This window comes from Parambassis ranga, chromosome 19, assembly GCF_900634625.1.
Source record: "Parambassis ranga chromosome 19, fParRan2.1, whole genome shotgun sequence".
NCBI lineage: Eukaryota > Metazoa > Chordata > Actinopteri > Ambassidae > Parambassis > Parambassis ranga.
Window position 1 is genome coordinate 17,056,524 of NC_041039.1, and position 22,358 is coordinate 17,078,881.

At 43.8% G+C, this 22,358-nt stretch overlaps 2 protein-coding genes and 1 long non-coding RNA gene across 5 annotated transcripts in view; 1 reads left to right on the forward strand and 2 right to left on the reverse strand.

The window, feature by feature from the left end:
- Positions 1–322: 322 nt before the first annotated feature.
- twf1b (twinfilin actin-binding protein 1b) lies at positions 323–7,483 on the reverse strand. The gene is made up of 9 exons (XM_028432248.1): positions 7,370–7,483; positions 6,197–6,277; positions 5,879–6,057; positions 5,017–5,112; positions 4,820–4,924; positions 2,953–3,078; positions 2,352–2,502; positions 2,139–2,260; positions 323–1,014 (listed from the first exon to the last, which is right to left on the reverse strand). Exons 1-9 carry the CDS (start codon positions 7,392–7,394, stop codon positions 847–849), a joined length of 1,053 nt encoding a protein of 350 aa, XP_028288049.1. The 5' UTR covers positions 7,395–7,483; the 3' UTR covers positions 323–846.
- Positions 7,484–8,539: 1,056 nt separating this feature from the next.
- The window catches only part of tmem117 (transmembrane protein 117), a 33,482-nt gene continuing 19,663 nt past the window's right edge, over positions 8,540–22,358 (forward strand). Inside the window, exons 1-2 of one of the 3 annotated variants that reach the window (XM_028432246.1) lie at positions 8,540–8,912; positions 9,917–10,225. In XM_028432246.1, the coding sequence (XP_028288047.1) occupies positions 9,946–10,225 (280 nt within the window). In that variant the 5' untranslated portion in view covers positions 8,540–8,912; positions 9,917–9,945. Of the gene's footprint in view, positions 8,913–9,463; positions 9,667–9,769; positions 10,226–22,358 lie in introns of those variants that run through there. The other 2 variants (XM_028432244.1, XM_028432245.1) reach the window with 2 other exon arrangements.
- LOC114452737 (uncharacterized) lies at positions 11,829–14,622 on the reverse strand. The gene is made up of 3 exons (XR_003672312.1): positions 14,487–14,622; positions 12,946–13,041; positions 11,829–12,118 (listed from the first exon to the last, which is right to left on the reverse strand). It is a non-coding gene; the product is annotated as an uncharacterized LOC114452737 (long non-coding RNA).

The following is a 22,358-nucleotide window of genomic DNA, read 5'->3' on the forward strand; positions in this document are numbered from 1 at the left end:
CTTCCCTCTTAGGTAGGAACCAGCAAAGTGTGAGTTGCTTCCTCTTGTGAAATCTGAGATGTATTGATGTAATATTTCTGGAAGCCCCAGTTGTTTCCACTGTGATCCTCGCCGACACTGACAATCACCAGAACAGACTAGACTGTTTCTTAATCATAGAGCATCACACAGCTACAATATGTACATTTACAGCACTTGCATAGAAAAATAAGTTTCTCAGCAGATGATTTTTTTCATGTAAACCACAGTTATATCAAAAAAGAAGTCAATTTTTCCAAATATAAAATACACTGTTAAAATGAATCAATAGACACAAGTGGGATCATTATAATATTTCTGCTTTGGAGCACCTCATTGTGCAAACAGTAGGAGACAAAAATGTTGAACACATTAGACACAGAAAAAACATTAATTGACACAGACTGAAGGAATGCAAGTTAGGAATTCAAGCATGTGAACTTAAAGTGGGGGAAATTCATCATATTGGCGCAAGTTCACATTAGTCAATTTTGAAACTCTCAGAGCTGGCAACAATGTAAAAACCTCAAATTCGGACTCGATTTGGGCCTCTCTGGATCGTTTAAAGTATTTTTGTGAATGTACTAACATACATGAATACGCTTCCATTTGGCAAGCTACAAATGGAAATTCTGAATTGTGTCATTGCTCAGTTGTCCTTGGCGTGCATAGTTGGATCTCTGGGTGAACTCTGGGCGGGAACTTGAGGTCGTCGTCTTATTCTTTTAAACAAGTGTGTCAAATATGATCCCCCCGCCGCCGCAGGAGTGTTCCAGTGTGGAACGTGCTTGGGGGGTTGGAGGTGGTGAATGGGGTGCTGAGGTCTTTTTAATCTTCCTCCTCTCCATCGCCCGGTGGTCTGGTGATGCGGCGGCCTCCTCTCTTACCAGCGGGCCCTTTGGGTTTGGCAAAGGCCTGCTTGTGTGCATGCTGCTTTGGATGCACCTCTTCGTACATGAAGTCACTTGTCAGTTCATCACCATTGTCAATTTCCAGCTAGGAAAAATACATATAAGCAACTTTAATGCACTGCAATACAAAGTACTGCACCTCTGTGGCAACAGCCAGATTACAGCTAGAAGCAGAGATCATCCAAACGTGTGTAACACAGTTATAGGGCCACAAATCAGAACAATTTCTTCCAATCAAGGTAGAATGTCAGACTATTCTGCTCTTTGTACAGATTGTTTCTATTCTATATTCTATTGTATTTTCTTTTCTTAACACTATTTCTATCTCTACATGACTCACATGACCTTATGTAGGGCCCTGTGATTTCTGCGATCACGGAATTGCGGACGGAATTACGGAATTGGCCGATTAAAACAGAATTTACATTTTAATGCAGAATTCCGTGTGTAAGAGGAACGTATGTCCGGGGAAAACTGCACGGAGGGAAGCTAATCCGGGAGGCACAAGAAGCCCCTTCCACAGACTGAGCCCCTCGGTACAGAGCCGAGCAGGTCCCGAACGACTTCTGTTCGCCACGTGAACTGTTGTTTTACAGATTCTGTCAACACTCCGGAGACTGGAAACTTAAAGATACTAATAACTACTGGAGAGGCCTGAGTGCAGAGCTCCTCACAGACAGACAGACACTGAGCTCAGCACACAGGCTGTCAGTCATGTGTTTCAGTGGTGATGTCTCTGGTCAGAATCAGAATAAGTTTATTTATCTCTTGAGGGGAAATTATTTAAGATTAAGATTTGTCCCATGGTGGGAAAATTACGTTACTGCAACAGCACAGACACAGTCGAATTAAAAGTAGGACAAGATAAAAAAATACAGTATAAAGTAAAACTACCAATAAAGATACAGGAGAATTAAAATAAGAACATATACCATAATAACAGTTATTGCACAGATGAGGTGAGGAGGTGGGAAGCTCACAGGGATTAACTAACCTGTTTAAGTTCCCCTTGAAGAAGTTTCAAATGTTTGGTTGTTTTATAATAAGTCAACTGAAGTTTCATGACTTGCTGCTTGTTTTTGATGCACTACTGTGTGTTAGCACGTTGAGGAAAACATCACCTCAATAAATTTAAGTTAAAATAGAAAAAACAGAATTTTAAAACGGATGTTATAGGGCCCTACTTATGAATTTGAACATGTTTCTTACCTTTTTCTCGATCTCAATCTGAAGAGTGTTTTCCACCATGTCAACCAAGGGGTTTTTGCAGCTGGAGTACAGCATCCTCTCTCGGATGCTACACTTGTACCCTGGCATAGAGTAAATGAAGACTACAAAGGAGGAAAAGCAGCGTGAGATAAGGACATAGCATCCTACAATATGCACTAAATTTGTCATAGTAGGTTGCGACAATCTTTTCACCTGTGGACTCCAAGTAGTCGCCTTCGTGGGAATGTTTGTAGAGGAAGAAGTGGTAACGTGCAGAATCCTTTGGGATTCTCATTGGCAGGTCTTTCAACTCTGTTGGCTCAGTGCTGCACAGCCGAATCAGCTCCCGCTCAGCGTCTACTTGCTGTTGACAAAGAAAGTAACAGGTACAGAAACTTTGAATACAAGACAACTTGGGGGGGGGTCTGTGTGAGGGCAATGAATCACAGACTCCATTGACTCAACAGCTGCTGGTGTGCAGAAGTGATCCTGGAAAGCACCAAACAAATTGCTTTTCTTTAAATTAAAAAACAAAAAGGGAACAAAGAGCCCGCAGCCGTGTCACAATTATTCCTTTGTCCTTTGCACTGATCTCATCTTGTGACCTTCTGAATTTCAATGAGAAGAATCGACACAAAGGCTTTTGGAGCTAAATGAGTGACTCATTGTATCAATCTAGAAACATCTCATGACCAAAAACACCACTGTCTCTCCAAACAACCTAAGATAAAAGAACTGTCCAATCAGACCATTGACACCATTGACACCATTGACCTTTGACCTCGGCACTGCTGACTGGCCCTGTAAAACTCACCAGTTGTACGTAGTTGATTTTCTTGTCCCTAAAACGTTCAAGTGCTGCAACAGCATCTTTGTGAACAGGGAAAGCCACTCCCTGCAGAGTCTGCTGCTTGGTGTCCACGCTGATGTCCGTCTGCACCTGGGAAAACACACAAAGACAAAAAGCCCTTCAGCCTTCTTCTTACTTCCCTTTTATGAGTTTAAGGTCTTTAAATAGGCCGACTGGTACATTAAACAGCAAATATAGAGAACGAGAACTAGATGAGATCATATGAACACGATAATATGTACATGTATGTAATAAGAGAACCTGTGTTGTATGGTAAGTACATGGTGTTCTGGCCTTACTGTGCTCACAAGAACATGACACACACACACAGACACACACACACAGACACACACAGACACACACACACACAGACACACACACACAGTGGCAAAGTCTGCTGTTTAAATTCAATCACACGCCGAGACAAATCAATACAATGTTAACAGGATTTCAGTGATGATTTTGGTGCCATAATGACTTCTGGGTAAGTGAAATAAATATTCTTCATTCCAGTCATCAGGTACTAAAAAGGTGCATAAGTGCAACAAACAGTTTCAATGTGGGAGAACGATGATTATAGATGAGCTGCTTGTATCAGAAGTGACAGTGTGTCTGCACGAAATCACACAGAAACCTGGAAAGGCTGGAAGGATTACACTGATGGATTGCATCTATTTTTAGAGGCCTTTTCCCACAAAATGAAATGCCATGCAAACATGATTGAGCCTCTGATGTAGCTACTACCTCGCATACCAAAAAGGATTGCAGGTCTTTTATCCATCTGCTTAGTAAAAGTCAGGCAGTCTCCAAGGCATGGCAATGATAAATATTTCAAAGCCTCTTTTTTTTCATCTGGGCCGTACAGATTAATGGTATATTATCTTCTCTGAACAGCTGGTCAAGTGGGACAAGAACAAACCTCACTTCCCATTTGCACTGCTGCTTTTAATTGACCATGCTGTGGAGAGAGGCTGCACTACACTCCAAACACTTCCTTATATGGTAAGAAAGACACTTCTTGTTTATAAGGCATGCTAGGAGAGCAGCTATTACAAAGGTTACAGCTTCGTAGAAGAGAAGAAGATGTTTATTCATTTATATATATATATAAATAAAAACCCAAAGTTTGAAGAGTTTACTGGCTCAAAGTTCTATTTCTCACCCGGCTGTGACCTACAACAACAGTGGAAACTGCACGGACGCCCTTTACCAGCAAGCAACAGATATCATGTTACACCATGTTTTTTATCTTATCACAACACAAGGCAAAGCACAATAACACATCTCACCTGCCTGCAGAATCACTGCCAAACACTCAGAGCCACAGAGCACACTCCTATTTGCATACATCTCTGACCATTTCAGATTGGAACACTCTCCTAGCCAATAGGCTAATCGGGTTAAACAAAGTTTAAAACTGTGTGCAGTTCTGTTTCTGTGGAGCTACGGGTCTGAGCCACTCATACCTGATAAGATTCATCCCTACCACCATCATGCTGTTCTAATGCATTAGCGGTTTTTTTTGCACTGCATTGACAGTGCCAGGCAAGCACATGTGCACACTTGAACTGCTGCTGACCTTGTGCTGTTTGGAAGGCTGCATCGCTGGCCCTCATTAAAAAGTGCACACTGGCTTCTCACACAGGATATAACTGAGCTATGCTTTTTTTGAACCCCCACAGAAGTCTCATGTGTAAGTGACATACAATAGGCTACAATGCCAGGACACTGCAAGCAACAATGATGGATTCAGTGTAGATAACGCCATCATGCTTATTTCCTCTGAGATGATCTCGAATAAAAAAGATGAAATGTCTGTGTCTGTGTTTACCTCATTCAGTTTGATCTGTCTCAGTTCCTCCTCTGCAGCAGTGAGGGGCAAGGGAGCAGCCTGCGAGGTCAGATACTTCCTGTAGCCACTGAGGTTTAAATCATCCTGAGGACAAAAAAACAGAGCAGCATTACACATGACACACCAATACAGCTGACTCATTAATAAGTGCTGAGGCTTGTGAATGTGTCACCAACCTTTGTTGTAGCAAAAATCTCATCCTTAATGTGTCCACCGCCAAACTCTTTCTTCACTGTGGCTCTGGTAGCAGCATATAACATTTTATGTCGCACCTGTAGAGAAAATATGCAACGAGGTGTTACGATGTATTGTAAGATTGTGTTTTTACTGTTAAAGGACACTTCAAATTCAAATCTCTGCTTCTGTAATAAAAGAGAAGCGCTTCATAAACACATGGCTCCGAAGCACAACTAGTGGTCACTAAAGTAGACCGCACACATGCATGCACGCTTGTGAAATTATTTTGTAACTTCCAGACAAGCCTCAACCTGAAGCTGCGCTGCACTCTGAGCTCGAGAGCAGGAATGTGAAGCTTAGCTGCATGGTTCAGAAAGTGAGTCTGAGCTCAGACTGCAACAAATCTCCTGCAACATGCTGCAGTCCCTGGCCTTGGTCTTCCCTTCGTGTAACATTCCTCTTTCCACTGTCATAGAAACGTGTCTGTTTATTTGTCATGCCCATTCTGATTCACTGTGGCTCTTCACAAGTGGATCATCAGGTTTCAAGGGACAAAGACATTGTGTGTGTGTGTGTGTGTGTGTGAGGCAGGGACATATCAAATGCAAACACACATTTGCATGACCAACAACAACATCACATGATCACTCTACCTCACTTATAATGTCCAAGAGAGTCAATTTAACATCATAAAGAGAGAAGTTGAAACTGAGTGCCATGTTGTTTGGAAACACCCAAGTACAGCCATATTTAGATTTCTGTTAGGAGGTAATGAGCACATGCAAAGAATGTCTGCCTTGATGTGGGAAACCCCACCCATCTGATACCCAAAGCAGAGGAGGACAGGCTGGGTGTTCTTACAGTAGAGTGGTCCGGTGACCAGGCCAGGAAGATCCACTCATAGCCTTGGTTGTTACTGGAGTCCAGTCGGTACAGAACATAACAGGGTATGTCATCGTCCAGGAGGGGCAGGACCAGAGAGTCATACTCCTGGTCCCACTTCTTTGATGCTTTCCTGGTGCCGCCCAGAGTCAGCTGTTCTGGAAAAGAAGATGTCAGCAACAAAGATTTCAGCACATTTGTTCATCATGCTTATATTCTCATGTCAACTCTCAGTTTGGAATGTTTCTTGGCAGGATTAGGTGCAAACAAACACCATGAGTCTGCCGCTCTGCTTACCATCCTCAATGACAATCTTTAAGACTCGGTATTGGTCTCCAGTCTTGGCGCTGGCAAATATATCCTTCACATCATTTCCCGCTGAGAAGAGAAAGGTATGTTTTAAAACAAGTGCAGGCTGGACAACAACACACTCCTGCTACGACGGCCATTTAAAGCATGGACTGTGACGAGCATCCTATGAACTTATGGCAAGGAATAATTAGCTCAGTCACATCTGAACCCCAACGTGATTTGACCCCAAGCCTGGTAACAATAAAGCTGATTTGCAGCTCACACACAAATCCGCATTTGCTGCAGTGACTTTGCAGTTTTCTGTTCTATCCTAACCTTGCCAAAGCTGGGGCACAGGTCCAACAAAGGATAAAGATAGGATTGTACGATAAATTATGCAGGAAGATGAGAGATGCATCACAGCAGACAGGAGCATAAAGGATTAAAAGCTTCCTAAATGTACAAAAACTGCCATTCTGGTCTGCCATTCATTTACTGGGGTTAATCTTTATTTTGGGAGACATAACTACATAGGGATGGTTTAAATTATGGTCCACATCAAAATTTTAGACTCCAGTATTGACTTTGCATAGGTAACAGACATCAGGAGGTGCATCTTCAACCATGTGGAATTTTGCACGTTACCTCAGGGTAAACAAATTTGTGACTACACACTACAAACAAATGTGCTGACCTGATAACACACATAACACGAGGTCACACCCTTCATTTTAAATGGTACAACACAGGCTATTGTTAAAGCTGTCCAGCTGATCATGGCATGGACCAGCTGGCCAGCAGTTCAAATGAAGGCGTCGCCCTCCATTCAAAGCCGAACCCGGCGGTACTGTTCATCTTATGCTGAGGAGCGGATGTAAAATAAAGGGCACTGGTATTATAGTGAAAACACAGAACAGTAGCTGTGTTTAAATGAGCTTTAGTGGCCAGCGAAAGACTCAAAAATGTGATTTCCTGATCATAAACGTGTTCAAACACCGGTCACACACACACACATATCACGGTAGCTCAGAGCTAGCTAGGAGTGGCTAGCTAAGTTGAAGCTAGCTTCTCGTTGCAATGAATTGTTAGAAGAACCAAAAATCCGGTCCCGGAAATCACGCACTCACAAGAACAAGGTGAAAAGACAGAGGAAGGCTGAAAGCAGAGAAACGCATCTACCTTGAATGCCCGTTTGATGTGACATTGTGTCTTTTCGTCGGGTAGAGGACTGATGCAGCTGATCAGGCGAAACCAGGGCAGAGAAGCAGGAAGTGGACTACAGCGACCAGACCCGCCCCAGGCGTGTCGTCATCAACATCACACATCACATGACTCAGTCCTGAAATTTGTCATTTATATGTTTTATAATAGCTTTATCTATAAATGTGATCTATTGAATCATTTCACTCGTGTATTTGAATTATTATTATTGAATAGTGATGAAGAATCATAAATTTAATACATTACAACGGCTAAAACACACTACAACGAATGATACAAAAAACGTACAGGTACCTAATGATGACTATGCTTCAGTATAAACGCTTCTGCTAACATTCTGTTTGCTAACATGTGATGATCCTTGTAAATAAATTAGTACTTAATTTGTACACTTTTTCCAAAACAGCTCTCAGTTTCCCAGATGTCGCTTTGCAGTTTTTTTTGTTGTAGGTTTAATTTATGCACAGTAGAATAACATTCCAGATCTCGTCCTAATTTTCACACCTGAATGATTTTTAAGTATCTTAAAAATTATAAAAACATCTTGGAAAATGAACAAAATATCTCGTAAAATTTGCCTAAGGGTCCCTAAACCGTTCTATTTAAGCCATTCGCTATCAGACCTGATTCAATATGGAATTAAATCAGAAGATTTTTTTTTCCATTTTGAATCAGGTCTGATAACATTTCATCTCCACCCCTCCAGGCAGCAGATCCTATTTGGCCTAAAAATCCAGCAACATCTGGAAGGCACCGGGTTTCCTGTCTCTGCCCTCTGTGTCCCTCCTCCTTAAATAAATAAATAAATAAATAAATAAAAAATAGAAATACAGGGCATACCGGAAACTGTATCTTCTTCAAAATAAAATGTACGAATCGTGAAGGTGTAATTTTTGGTCCTATCTTAAAACACTTTGTTTATGTGTTTCTAAATGAAAGCTAAAGGAATAAAATTTGTAACTAAACCTGAAGGTAAAAACAGGAAGCTATCGGTAGAATTTCTCCGTCAACCTGTTTAGAAAATATGCCGGACTCTTTTATTTTGAAAGGCGCGGCGGAAGCAGTGTGCTTGCAGCAGCTCTGACTCGGCGCTGTAATCAACGTGTTGGCTACATTGCGTGGCACTGATGCGATGCGTGCCGTGTAGACCCAGCCGTCTCCATCCACTGTGCAGCAGCAGCAGCAGCAGCGTCCCATCAGGAGCCCAGAACCAGTACCGTGCTGTGTGGGGTCCCGCTGAAGGAGCACTGCCCGGCTGTGGGCCAGCTCGCCCCGGCGCATGGACTCTCCGGCACCATGGCAGAGGATTTGGGGGTGCCTCTGTCGTACATCAACAACAGGTCGCATGGTTAATCCCTCTACAACCCGACCGCATCGTCTGGTGTTTGGGATGCTCAGAGCGCCGCGGTTGTCGGCTTGATGTGGTACCGAACCTGTGCGGGCGCGGGGCTTCTGGTCCCGGCTGTCCACTGAGGAAGGGGGGCACGGCGTGTGGAGTCAGGTGTGTTAACGATCGTGAATAAATAATAATGAATAAATACCGACGTGCATGCAGGTAGTTAGGTGCTTGCACGAAATTTTCGCCCACGTCCCGCACATCTCGCTTCGTGCACCACCGACGCTGCGTTATCGCTGAGATAGATGCTTGTGGTAGGGTCGGCGACGTGACATTCGGCGTCATCAGACGGGATGTATGTGGTCACCACAGACTCTAAGTGCATTCAGACTTGTTTCAGAACAGGCACACATAGAGACTATTAACACTGGACAGCCCAAATCTGAGTCTGAGCAGGATGAAGGGGACACTAACTCACAGTGGGCTTGTTCTTCCTGCTCTTGTTAGGGGTATTCCTGGCCTCAGGTTGGTACCATACCCCCTGAGAAAGGCTTCCTCCTCTTCGTGTGTTGTTCTACATCTGGAATTATCCTCTTATTATCACCCCAGGTGGCACCTAGTGACACGACAGACCTGATGCTGGTGAAATGTAATAGGCAGATGGGGGTTTTCACAGTGGCAGCTCTATTTCTGAGGCATCATTCCAAACTTCCACTGTGGGGTATTTTAGGAAACGGTGTCAGTGCAAGAAAGTCAGTTGGGATGTTCAGCCCAGTGAAAGTCAGATCTGTCAGAAGTGGAGTTTATGGGTGTTTTGTTGGTAAGGAGAGCAGTGCAGGGCAGACAGGCTCAGAGGATAAAGCCATCAGAAGCCAGCGAGTTGCAGTTTACAGGTTTATAGCGCTTGAAGATTATCCAGGTATGACACTTGTATCCACTCACTGGTGTGAACTTTTCATCGGTGGATCTTTGCTGTGTTGGTGCCACTTTTCCACTTCTCACATTTTTTTCCTATAATGCAGAACTATCTGAGTCGTCTGAGCTACGGATAATCCCATATTCCTACCACTAATCTGAGTCTGAGGGATGTTTTTGCTCTAATCTGCTCTGCTGATTTGAGCGTAATGTAATCTGAAGCACTTTCTCTTTCCCTGTCTCTTGACTCCCAGGTATAGTGCGGCTGGGGGGGCTCAGCAGGATGGAAATAGATGCCCGTTTTCGCTACTATTTCCAACACCCATGGTCACGTCTCATCGTGGCCTACCTCGTCACCTTCTTCAACTTCCTCATCTTCGCCGAGGACCCCATCTCTCACAGTCAAACAGAGGCCCACATGATTGTGGTGGGCAACTGCTTCTCCTTCCTGTTTAACAAGTACCCGGGCCTTGGGTGGAACATCCTGAAAGTAATATGCTGGATACTGGCTGTTATCACTGGCCTGGTAGCTGGGAAGTTTATATTCCACCGGCAGCTCTTTGGTAAGTCATGCGCACAATAATGCTGAGGAATGTGCAGAGTAATGGATCTGCTGTGGGAGGGCAACTTCCTCCTGAGTTGTTGTTGTGGTTGTTCATCAGTGCGAAGCCCCTTTAAGTCTCAAACTCTCATAAAATCTCCACATTCATCAGTGCAATGTGCAAACAGTGGTTTAACTCTTCTCTATCTTTCACCTGTCATCAGATCTAGGTCTCTTAAATAGGCTGTATATAAAATGGGCAGGTGTGAAAAGTGAAGACAGAGCTGGTTGCACTAAAAACAATCAGATTGTACAGAAGTAAATGAGAAAATGACCCCACTTCTCACTTGATTTATTACCCTAGAAAATATTTAAAGTATGGCATAGATAGGTTTCTGTAGAGCTGTGTGGGAGACGGCAACTACTACTATGTTGGTGGAGTCTGCATAAACTCCTGGTTAATCCAAATACAGCCAAAGAGACGGAGTACGAGTTGCAGTGGCATGTCCAGACAAGGCAAATGAATGTATGTACAGTATAAAGTGCACGTTAAACCAATACACATAAAATAATTCTGCCACAAAATTCAGCAAGGGCTCACAGAATTGAAATGTGGTAAATGGGTAGGCCTTGTCCATTAGGGTCCCTTTGGAGCCTTAGGGGCCGCCACATTACTGCTGAATCCCCCCGAGCCTGCAGATACTGTTAGCTGCCCCTCACTGTCAGTCATGATCTGAGATTGACGAGCAATACAGATTCTTAAGCACTGTAAACAATAGTAGAAACAGAAACCAGTGGAAGTCCCTTTTAATAATGACTGCTTGACATTTGTCAGCTTCAGGGTCCATGTATCATGCATGAGACAATAACTTTTGAAATAACAAATGAAAGTTGTCATTGAAATGAAAGGACAGCTGGCAGCATTAACACTGACTTTGTTCCGTTTAAACTGTCCCCAGGAATCAATAGATGTTAGCCACAGCAGGACTCTGAGCTGGAATCCATCATTAATTGATGGTGTTAATTACACCGATGGTTTGACGCAGCGTGACAGGAGGAGAACATCTGCATCAGCATGTTACATATTTCACTACACCTCACCTCTCACGCCTGCCTGGTACATTTCCTCTTTGTTTTCACCCACTTGGCATTTTAATCATCTCTTCTTATGACCTCTCGCTCTTCCTCCCGTCGTTATGTTGATTGCTCGGCTCTGTCTAATGTATTAGAGGCTGCGGCTCCAGTGCCATCACTCCTTCACTTCTTTAAACTTTGCAGCATTTAATTGTGCTTCCGATTGAACTCCTCATTTCCTACTGTACTCCACCACTCACTCAGCACCAGTTCATATAGGCTACAGTTATCTTTGGATGAACCATTAATGACTGTAAGTGCACAGAGAGGTGGCGGTGGTGGGGATCAGAGTGATCATCTCCTCTGAGCGTAAACAGAAAGCTGAGAGCGCACGATGACACAACTTTCTGCAAATGCAGACTCGTCACTGAGGCGCCTGTGTTATTTTGTACACAGTGAACGGTTAATGGAGCTAATAATAATCACAGCCTCTCTGTCTGCTCAGGTTGCAATCTGTTTATTAAATCCAATGTTTAGGTCATGTATGATGATGTTCCTCTTCCTTCCTGTCCTGAGTTTTTGATCATGTATGCCAAGTGTGTCCTTGGGGAATTTTTAGAAACATGTCATTTGATATGCTGCGGATAAAATTAGCTCTGAAATATAATGTCACCAGTTTGTGTATACACACAAGGTGGAGTTTCCTGACATGTCGGCCCAGGCTGTCATGTGATGCTGTTTTTAAAGGGCAGGTACTTTTCTCAAGCAATCAGGCCGCAGAAGAAGGAAGAGAACTGAAGGACCACTGAAGGACTGCGAACAGACATAACTCTTCTAACCTCTGTGAAGAAAACACATGAAAGAAAGTTAAAGAAACATGACAAAGTGTGGCCAATGCCTCCCACAGCACACCAATTAACACCAGTTAACTCATAACTTGAGGCCTGTGAGATTTCACAGGTCAACAACACCAGTGTCTGTCACTGTGGAACATTTCCCCTCCAATTTCAGAGTGATGGGAAAAACACGTCTAGTCTGCTGAGAGCTGCAGCTATGAGAAAGGAGAGCTACGGGCTTCTGTAGCTGGTTATTCTCAGTCAGGGAGTGTAGTAGCTCACTGGTGAAGTTATGGTTCTAGCTCTTAAATAACAGCCTGCACAGCATCAGCCTCCACAGACAGCCGAGCTTTCAGGATCATAGTTACTATTACTGTAAATGATCCAGAGTAACTAGAAATATGAGACTACCAACAAAACACAAGAAACAACTAATATTTTCAAGAGACGTTACACCCTCAGCCTGTGCACATCACTGAGTACTGCAGGGGTACAGAGGACAGAAAGAGTTCACCTCCTCCTGCAGCCAGGTTTAACTAATGCACTTCAACAAGCCTCAGAACAGATGGTTTGTGCCTCTGTGTCTGTGTGTGTGTGTCTGTGTGTGTGTGTGTGTGTGTGTGTGTGTGTGTGTGAGAGAGTGAGTGAACAGGTCAGTGTGCAGCGTGAGTTGAGAAAGGGTGGATGAAGCGAATGTGCCAAAGAGGCGAAGTACGTTCTGCACAACATTTCAGTAGAGTTGTTATGTAATCACAAACCCAGGTAGAGCCCAAAGTGCTGCACTGTAGAGGCAAAATCTATCATCCATCATAGATCTATTGCTCAGACCCACCTACTGCCGTCATGTAAAGTCCTGGTCTCTATCCACCGTCTCCTCTACACTCTGATACGTGGGCAGGCGGGGGGGCAGGTTTGAGCATTTCACAGTCTGTGGCAGTTTAAAGAGTTTCTGTGAGATCACATGTGAGAAAAAGAGTTTTTCTCCTTTTACCATTTAACAGAGCCGATGCGTTGCATAACTGTGAAGTTAAACTTTTACTTTATTCCAGCTGGTCACAAACCTGAATGCTGATGCTGTTTTTGAAAGGTGACACATCCCCTGCATCATTTATCATTTATGGTGACCTAGAAAATCTGCACATCTTCCCTGTGAATTACACCTCCTCCTCCTCCTCCTCCTCCTCCTCCTCCTCTTCCTCCTCCTCCTCCTCCCCTTCTTCCTCCTCCTCCTCCCCATCCTCTCTTTCTTTCTCACAATATGAGATTTACTCCCTCAAGAAGCCCACACAGTTATTAATCCAGCTGCTGCATAACAGCATCTTTGGTGGTTTTTGTATGTTTTTTGGTGCAGTTGCTCTCGAGTAGGCTGAGGTGCTCTGTAATGTTTTTCTCTCTATTGGAGACAAATAAAACATAAACCCAGTACGATGAATTACTTGTGACAGATTATGTGATTTAAGGCTACATTTAAGGTTCAAGGAACAACCTGTGTCGTTCCACTTAAGGCTATGTGTGCTCTCTAATGGAGTGGGTGGTAGCCAATGACTTCTGGTCATTCAGAGCAAGACTGGCTGTCATTACACATTTGTATGAAGTCTTAGGTCACACTGGGTTTGTGAGTTGCCTGTTTCAGTTTGAGTGTGGTTTGTTTGCATTCAGCCATGGATCAGATGAGGCCACTGTTTGATTGCTTTGGGCTGATCACAGTCAAGGACTCCTGCCACTATTTCTGTTCTGTCTTTTCACAAAAAAAGCCATTACACATATTTTTGTAAGAGTCTGAGATCAGTCATTTACTTATTACTCATATAAATGTCCCAGATGTCGATTTCATCCATAGTTTGTAGAAAGTGACAGCAAAGGATGCTGAAAACATAGCTGTTAGCATGTGTTCTAAGCAGAATCAGAGTGCCACAGGTCAGATTTTCATTTCAAACCGTTTGAAAAGAACTATAAAAACATGATATTATTGTGTGGTAACATACCAAGTTTCAAGAGTAATCTGTTACATAAGAGATAAGAGTGCAGTGGACTGAGAGTGCTGACATTTCTTGAGAGAAGCAGGAAGCAGATTTATATATTACAGCAAATGCCCCACACAAGTTTGTCTTTTGCAGTAGCACTACATTAAAGCTTTATATCGTCACGGGGCTACCTTTGCAGTAAATCTTCCTGCCAGTCTCCATAATGTTAAAACTTCTCATCACTCTCTCTCTCTCATGTGTTCTTGTTCTGCAACTTAGCATAAAATATTCACTCTCTCTCAGAGGCTTTGCAGATCCTGAAAGGTAAATTAAAGTGAAATTGTCAGGCATGTGGAGCACTGTCCTAACCGGATTAGACCCTACTTTGCATGTTATTACAGACACTTACATTCAATCAAGCTCTGACCGCTCTTCTCCACTTAGACGAGTCCTCTGAGGCTCCAGCTTTTGTTAACAGCACCAGAAAGGTGACAGTGGGCTGATCACAGACCTCCTGTTAAGATGGTCGGATGTTCTGTTGTGTGTGTGAAAGAGTGTGTGGCATGCAGTTGGGTGCTCTGCTGCTGGAGTGCCTCACAAACCCCCCTCCCTCCATAGTCCTGATGATTGTAGCCTGCAGGATGCCATCTGGATTCTGTCATATGTTGTTACTGTGGCGAGCGAAAGGCTGAGATGGCTCATGTACTGCAGTGTGTGGAGTTACTGAGTGTGTGTATGCGGTGACTGTGTGGGAGACAGGAGAGGAAGCTCTGTGTTTTATGCATGTGTGGCTATGGGACCTGATAATAATGTTGTCAGGTTTCTCTGTTTGATCGCTATAAATGTGTTCTGGCTATGGAGAGAGAACAAAAATGGACTCTTTAAAGGCCTTACCTCTGACACTACAAACTGTGAGGAGCACTCAAAGGTGTAAGAATCATCTGCAGTCCAGATGTTTTACTGCCTGTAACCTGGTCTGCAGCAGGTGCAGGCAGCCTTTTTCAGTTAAAACTTGATGCTGAACTTGATGTGTGCCCCCCAAAATTAGCTTTTGTCAGCGACGTTGTAAGGGAGTGAGAATCCAGTTTAAGCTGAATCCCAGTCTACGGGAAAGGTCCGTAACACCACAGATGGTAGTTGTATAACACAAACCCTACAGAGGGCCTGTTGTGTAATTTAGGGAAACAAATCATGTCGCTGCACTGACACAAGTGACTGCATGGAAGGGTTCACAGCAATGTGTGAGGATACATGTTGCTATTTTATTGTATCAATAATTTAAATTTAAATGGAATTAGCTCAAGCCAGAGACGGTGGTCTCATCATGGCGAGCCATAAAAGACATCTATGACCACACAGTTACAGTTTTTAATCACCATAAACTGTAAATAAAGGTTTTTTCAGCGGTTACTCCCACTTTATCCAAATATTGTCAAGTTCTAGGCAAGCATGAAGCTCACAATCTGAGACTGTATTTAAAGTAATCATGCTCCAAATTAAGCCTGAACATAATTTAAATATGTGTGAAAACCATGAAATCTCAGAGGACCTCTGCTGGACAGTGCACACCTCTGCAGCAGTGTTTACACTTCTAGAGAGGTCTAAACAGAAGCCTGTGGTGTCCTTCTGCTGTGTCACCATAGAGATTGTGCTAGCATACTTTGTGGTACGCTGGCTGAGATGTAAGGGAGATGATGTGAGGACCACCGTTCTGCCTTCACTGGAGGACATCTCCAGCTCCAGCAGAGAACTGCCCCCATCCAGGACATACATTGTTTCTCTCTCCGGCCCTCTGGCAGAAGATACAGGAGCCAGAGTGCATGGACTCTATCCTCTGTCCCATTGGGCTGACAAATCAAAAACTCACCCTTAATTCCTTCTGCACTATCTCTCCCTACTGTTTGGTTTTTGTGTGTTATTTTTATCACAGTGCTTTTTATACTATTTTAACTACATTGTACTTTTCGTGAATTGAGCTCCTGTGCAAAATGTTGCACAATTGCCAGAGCTGCATTGGTTAATTTGCTGGAGGTGGATTTGACCAGTGATACATGCAGAATTTCATGAAAATGAAGTTATTGCCTCCTTTCCATTCCCTTAGACAGGGGCCAGGTCTTGTCATCCCATGATAACTGCTCAAGTGTTGCCAAGTTGGGCTTCTGGCCTTTTAGGATTGCCTGAAGCCACCATCGCTGCTGCATTTCTCTTAAACATAAGTTTAACCAGACATTAACGTTATGTGGTGATTATAGTGTGTTGTGCTGCTCCTCCCTAGTTGCTATAATGTCTTAGTCTCTCTTATTATTATAAAAGACTGAAATGTTTTCTTAGCCTACAGATAGTGTTTTATTGACACAGAGACGTTAATAATGTGCTCATAGCCGAGTGTTTGCAGAGCAGACACGGAGACAAAGATGCTGCAATAATGACAAGAGGTAGCAAACAAAGGAAGCCAGCCAAAAGGAAATTGCCTGTTTACTAGCAATGTACGACTCCTTCGGTCTGGAGCTAAGCCATAAATAACAAGATGAAATGATCTAGCAGGTTGCTTCTGGAACAGGCACAGTGGTACAGTGGCCCAGTAGCCAGCTCTCTGTGTCTCAGTTCTACTTGCTGCAGTCTCCCTGCAGAGGGAGTTCTGCTGTCACTTCCCACCTCTGATTTATTATCTTACCACAGAGCAGTCTGGCTCTGGGGCCTTTAGCGGCCATAGTCATAGCTATTTCCAACCGACCCCCCTTCAAACCCCCTCAGCCTAGCGAGTTTGTGAGGTGATGAATGGGGATGGTGGTGTTTACAAGCACAGATGCAGACAGAGATGGAGCTCAGGCTCTCTGCACTCTGACAGAAAGAACAGATCCCAAAGGAGGGCAGCATCCTTCTTTTGATGCTCACATTCAAAGCTGCACAGAGTAGCACCCTGACACTCAACCCTCAAATAGCACACCTCATAACATGTCTAAATTAATGGCTTGAAAGCTGTAATATGATATGATATGATATGGATATGATCATATCACTTTCCATAACATAAGCCATGTTTTGGGTTTTGAAGACCAGGTGTGTTTACTTCTTTCATTGTTCATTCAGATCACATGTTCCATGGACAGTGTCCTGCTCTCTGAATGACAGTCAAAATATTTGAACAGGAGACCGATAAGACAGTCGGCAGGTGTGAAGGTAACCAGAAGATAGACCTAACCATCGCATGTCGACAGGAGAGAGTCCAAAGGAGAAAAATAGAATGGGACTGGGTTGGCATGAGCTGCCAGCAGAGCTTCGATGCTCATTTGAATAGACTCTCTGCAACTCTGGACCGTAAAGGCATCATTTTGTGTCATGCTGATTCGCTCAGTGAGCCCATGTGCCTCGTATAAAAACATCCACATGACAAAAAATATATTCGGGACTTTTCTAAACATTTTGAAACTGAGCTAACACAACAGTTGCCATGACATCACAGCACTTGACACACATTTGATCGAGTCACCCAATTACCCCAACCCTTCTGCTGACTCTGCAGCACAGCCTCCTGTATTGGTCTCTGTTGAAGGCCAGCAACTTCTTCTGGAACTGCTCTCCAGCCAGAATATACAGCACTGGGTCCAGGCAGCTGCTCAGAATGCACATGGCTTCAGCGAGCTCATAGGAGACGTGGAGGACATTGGTGTTATAGGGCGTCATCAGGTTATGAACCCTCATGAACACCAAGGTAATAACCACTGTGTGGTAGGGTACAAAGGAGACCACAAAGACCAGAATGGCTGCTGTGATGAGGCGAAGTGGCTTCCCTCCCTGGGCTCCTCTGTTCCTTCTGCTGTGTGGTAGTTGCCTCAAAACACGAACCGTCATAATGTAAAAAACTAGCATGATGCCGAAGGGTAGCAGGAAGCCCACAGTGGTTCTGATGAGGGTAACTGTCTTGACAAAGTGAAAAGGACCCTGGATGTGGTCCATGCACACGGTGACGTTTTCTGATCGCTGAACAGAAAAAGTAAAAAAGAAGTCAGGAATGGAGCTCAGAATGAGCACGAGCCACACACAGGCCGAGCACAGCTTGGCCTTCCCCACACTCCACCAGCGGAGAGAGCTGATAGGATGCACCGTTCCGACGTAGCGGTCGAAACTGATCAAGGTGAGGAAGAGGATGCTGCCGTAGATGTTGATGTTGAAGGAGATCTTCTTGAACCGGCAGAAGATCTGATTGTCTCTGACGTACGGCGTCTGGAAGGTGAAGTAGAGAGTGAAGGGGAGGGTGAGGATCCAGGCGGAGTCGCACAGAGCCAGGTTTAACAAGAACACTGTGCTGGCATTCAAGGTTTTCCTGAAGCAGGTGCAGTTGATTAGAACCGCCACATTTCCCAGGATACCCAAAGGGAGCGTGAAACTGAGGAGCACCAGCAGCACGTAGCAATACCACCGGCCGTTCTCAAAATGGCTGCAGAACACTGACGACTGATTCAGGAACTGGGGAAGAACCTCTGGGATTTAAAGGCAGGAGATAGAGTCAGAGACAGAATTATTAGACCCCCTGTTGTTTTTTTACACAAACCAACCACTACCAAGCCCCACATATATATACATCCTTATATTCAGTAAAGTTATATGGACTCTGCTGCTGAGCTCTGCACTCTGACAGGACTTAAAGAAAGATGTGTCCACCCACTCTCACTCAGGGCCCTCTGTATTTACAGTAACTGTCTCCATAGCCTCTGAGTGTCACCTGTGTGTCCAGGAAGCGAGTGTGTGTCAGTGTGCAGTGAACAATGAAACCTGTGCGGCTGCTGATTTGTTGCCTTCACTGTGTCAGTTACTGTTTGCACTTAATCAGGCAACACGTTCATTCATTTTGTTCAGCAGAGCAGATAGAGCAAGTTACATGTTTCTGTTTATAGTGTAGTTCCTACAGGGCTGGTTTGACATTTATAAACTATACAGCCATTTTTAAACATCTATTTGCCACAAATGAAGTCTGATAAGCCTAAAGTACGTAGTATATTTAAGGTACTGATAACTGATCAGTGTGTTCAGATATAACATACCTGCTGCAGTTGTGTCGGATGTGCTGCTGTTGAAGAGTAGCATCATGATGAAGGAGATCTATGATCATATCTCAAGCCACCTTCACTCCCTCCTCCAGCAGCTGTGTGCTTCTCATCTGGCTGGAACTGTCTGTGTACCGCTGTACCTGTGAGACTGTGTGTGTGTGTGTGTGATGCATGCAGCAGGATTTAATAAAACTACTGTTTAAACATCAGAGATAATTGCCTGTCCACGTGTGCCAGTGCACGTGTCTAACCGGGGGTGTACTGCTCATTTTTTTTCCTCCACTGTTTTATCTGCTGTATGAGTGCTAAATGGATTACAGCTATAAAATATGGTGTTTTTATAACCTGAGCACTTTCTAGAATTGATGCAATCTTATTATCGGACCGAGAAGCAGAGCAGCAACCATGAAGGATATTTGAAAGCCTCACATGAGACCATCTGGACAGACTGCACCACTCTCAGAATCACTACAACTCATGCAGTCTTGTAACATTTCTTATTTTCAAAGATTTATTTTGTTGCTGTATCTGTTTCTGGGAAGTGTGTGATTGATCTTGAAAAGTCATTTTTGCTGTATTTGCCAGGTGCTGGAGGTTTGGACTAGTCCATGTATGCCTGGAGATACAGTAGCCTTCACAGGTGTGTTTTAAGATACTGTTGCAGTAGCAACACGTACACGTAATTCTGGAAGTAATAATACAAGAGGACATACTTGGTCTGGCTGTGCCCTCCATGCCCACCTCTGTGGGTGCAGCGAGGTTCTCTTGCTGAGCTTTGTTGCACATCTGTGTCTGACCAGTAGATGGAGACAGAGCTGCATGTCTGGTTTGGTTTAGAAACATCTTTGGCCATGGTGTGATCCACCAGACAGAACAGTTTTAATAAATTAGGAGGACTGATGCGATAAAATATTGTAAATTAGTTGCACTCTCTTCAGTAATGCGCCACCTTCTGCTCCCTAAAGGAGCCAGTGTTCGTGCGGGTTGCCTCGGCAGTGTGTGTTGCTGTCCCCCTGCTGGGCCGAGCCTCGAAGTAAGACAGCGCTCATGAATCACTCCTTATCGGGGTCCTCTACTGTAGGGAGGTGCAGTGATTCAGACGACATGGCTGGATAGTCTTGAATCACCCCCTAGTTAAATCCTGCCTGTGCAGGCAGAGAGGGGGCTGCCATGTTCGATGGCGGCTGGTGCTGCTTTAAAAGTCAGATCTGCCGATACACACGCTGCACCTACATCTAAGCCAGGGCTCATTGGCACAGCAGGCAATTAAGTTCACCCATGCAAGTCAATTCAATTATGCAACTGTGATGAGCCCTGAAATACCACAGAGCAAGACGTATGGTGGCCGCACACTGGGCCACTGGAACCCTTCAGCATGTTAACACTTAACATTTCAGTTTGTTCTTCTACACAGCTTACAATGTGAAACCCCGCAGGTTTAATCGATAATGATGATGAGTTAGTTTTTTCTGTTTACTGGAACCTGTCTGACAAAAATCTTCCTCCCTACGGGACTCTCGGCGTCTTTGTATTTTAAGTGCGCAGCAGAAAACAGGGAGCAAGCAGAGATTGAACAGCATGTAAAACTATTGGAGAGTAAACCAGCCAGGCTGTAATGGGAAAATAAATGGAGCATTCTGCTTTGCTGTCTCTCTGGCTGTCTTTGTGTGTGTGTGTGAGAAGTGGACACAAACACAATGAGCTCTCTGAGGAGCTGTAACTCAGAGGGATGCTGACTGAGCTGGAGGAGAGAAAAACAAAGAGTTGTTCCTGGGAAGATGGCTGATGCTGGCAACAGATCATAGTTCGCAGAGATGAAGGCGAGAGAGAGAGAGAGGGAGGGAGGGAGGGAGGGATGGAGAGAACAATATGTTACACACAGCAGAGATAGAGATGTATAGCCAAGCCTGCTCAAAGATGATTTCTCAATTAGTGCTCAATTTAATGACAATAAGGCAGTTTAGGGTTGGAGAGATAATTATAAACTGACTGTCAAATACTTTGACGTTTCCTTTCTTATAGTTAAAGGGGCAGTTCAGCTATTTTTCACAGCTGTATGTGTTCTTCTTTTTTTATATTTCCTCGAACAGTGCTGCCAAAAACTAAATGGCTTGCTTTATCCTTAACCTGAGCTTTTATCCAAAGTGCTTCTCAGTTTGATTCTCATTCAACCGTTACATTCTAATACACTCGAGCAGTAACGGCAGTGAGTTACTGTGCAACATGCTGGAGCGCCAAGACCAGCTTGAACCAAACCATCAGCCCTCAGAGTGTCCATCATTAAATGTACTGATGCCATTGGTCACATATAATTACCGGTACCCTGAAATCTTTGTAAATCTTCTATATTTTTTTTGTAAGTATGACAAAACATCAAACTCAGCCATAAATAGCCTTAAATAAATGAAAAACTATCACACTTTTTTGCTTTCATTAGCTATCTTTTTCATCTGTGGAGCAGCCTTCCCACCTCTACAGGATATCTATAATGCCCGGGTCACAAAGAGGGCCCACAATATCATCAAAGACCGCACTCACCCACAGCACTTACTGTTCACACTCCTGCCGTCAGGCAGACGCTTCAGGAGCGTGAAAGCAAGGACAACCAGACTAAAAAACAGTTTCTATCCACAGGCCATCAGGCTACTGAACCACTGACTGAACATTTATTTATCTTGTAACATCATTTCCACAATGCAAAAATTGCACATATTTGTTTTTGCATTCTGTACATAGAACTGCACATTTTGCTTATTTTATTTTATTTTTCCTATTGTTTATTCATATTTTTATTTATTCTTATGCCTTTTTTTATCTTAATTTAGTTGTGTATAAAGTCATATGAAGGGAACTCGCAAAGTAAGAATTTCATTGCTCAGTGTAACTAAAGTGCTGTGCATTTGACAATAAACTTCTTGAATCTTGAATCTTGAATCTTGAATCTCTATCTATACATAGATGGAAGAGACAAAAATCAACCCCCATTTGCTGCAAACTGGTGATGAAGCAGTGCCTTTTTCAGGGATCAGTGGATTTCCACATGCAGTCCTGCCTTGCAGCAACCATTCCTGTTCAGGCTTCCCCCAGGCGGCTGAACACTTAAGCAAAACATCCACAACTGCACTTCCCTGAGTGGCCTCTTGAGGCTGATTCCGATCCCACTGGAAAAACTACAGCAGCATCTTTCTTCCCTTCTCTGCGGATGATTTTTTTTTTTAGTGGATGTCCATTAC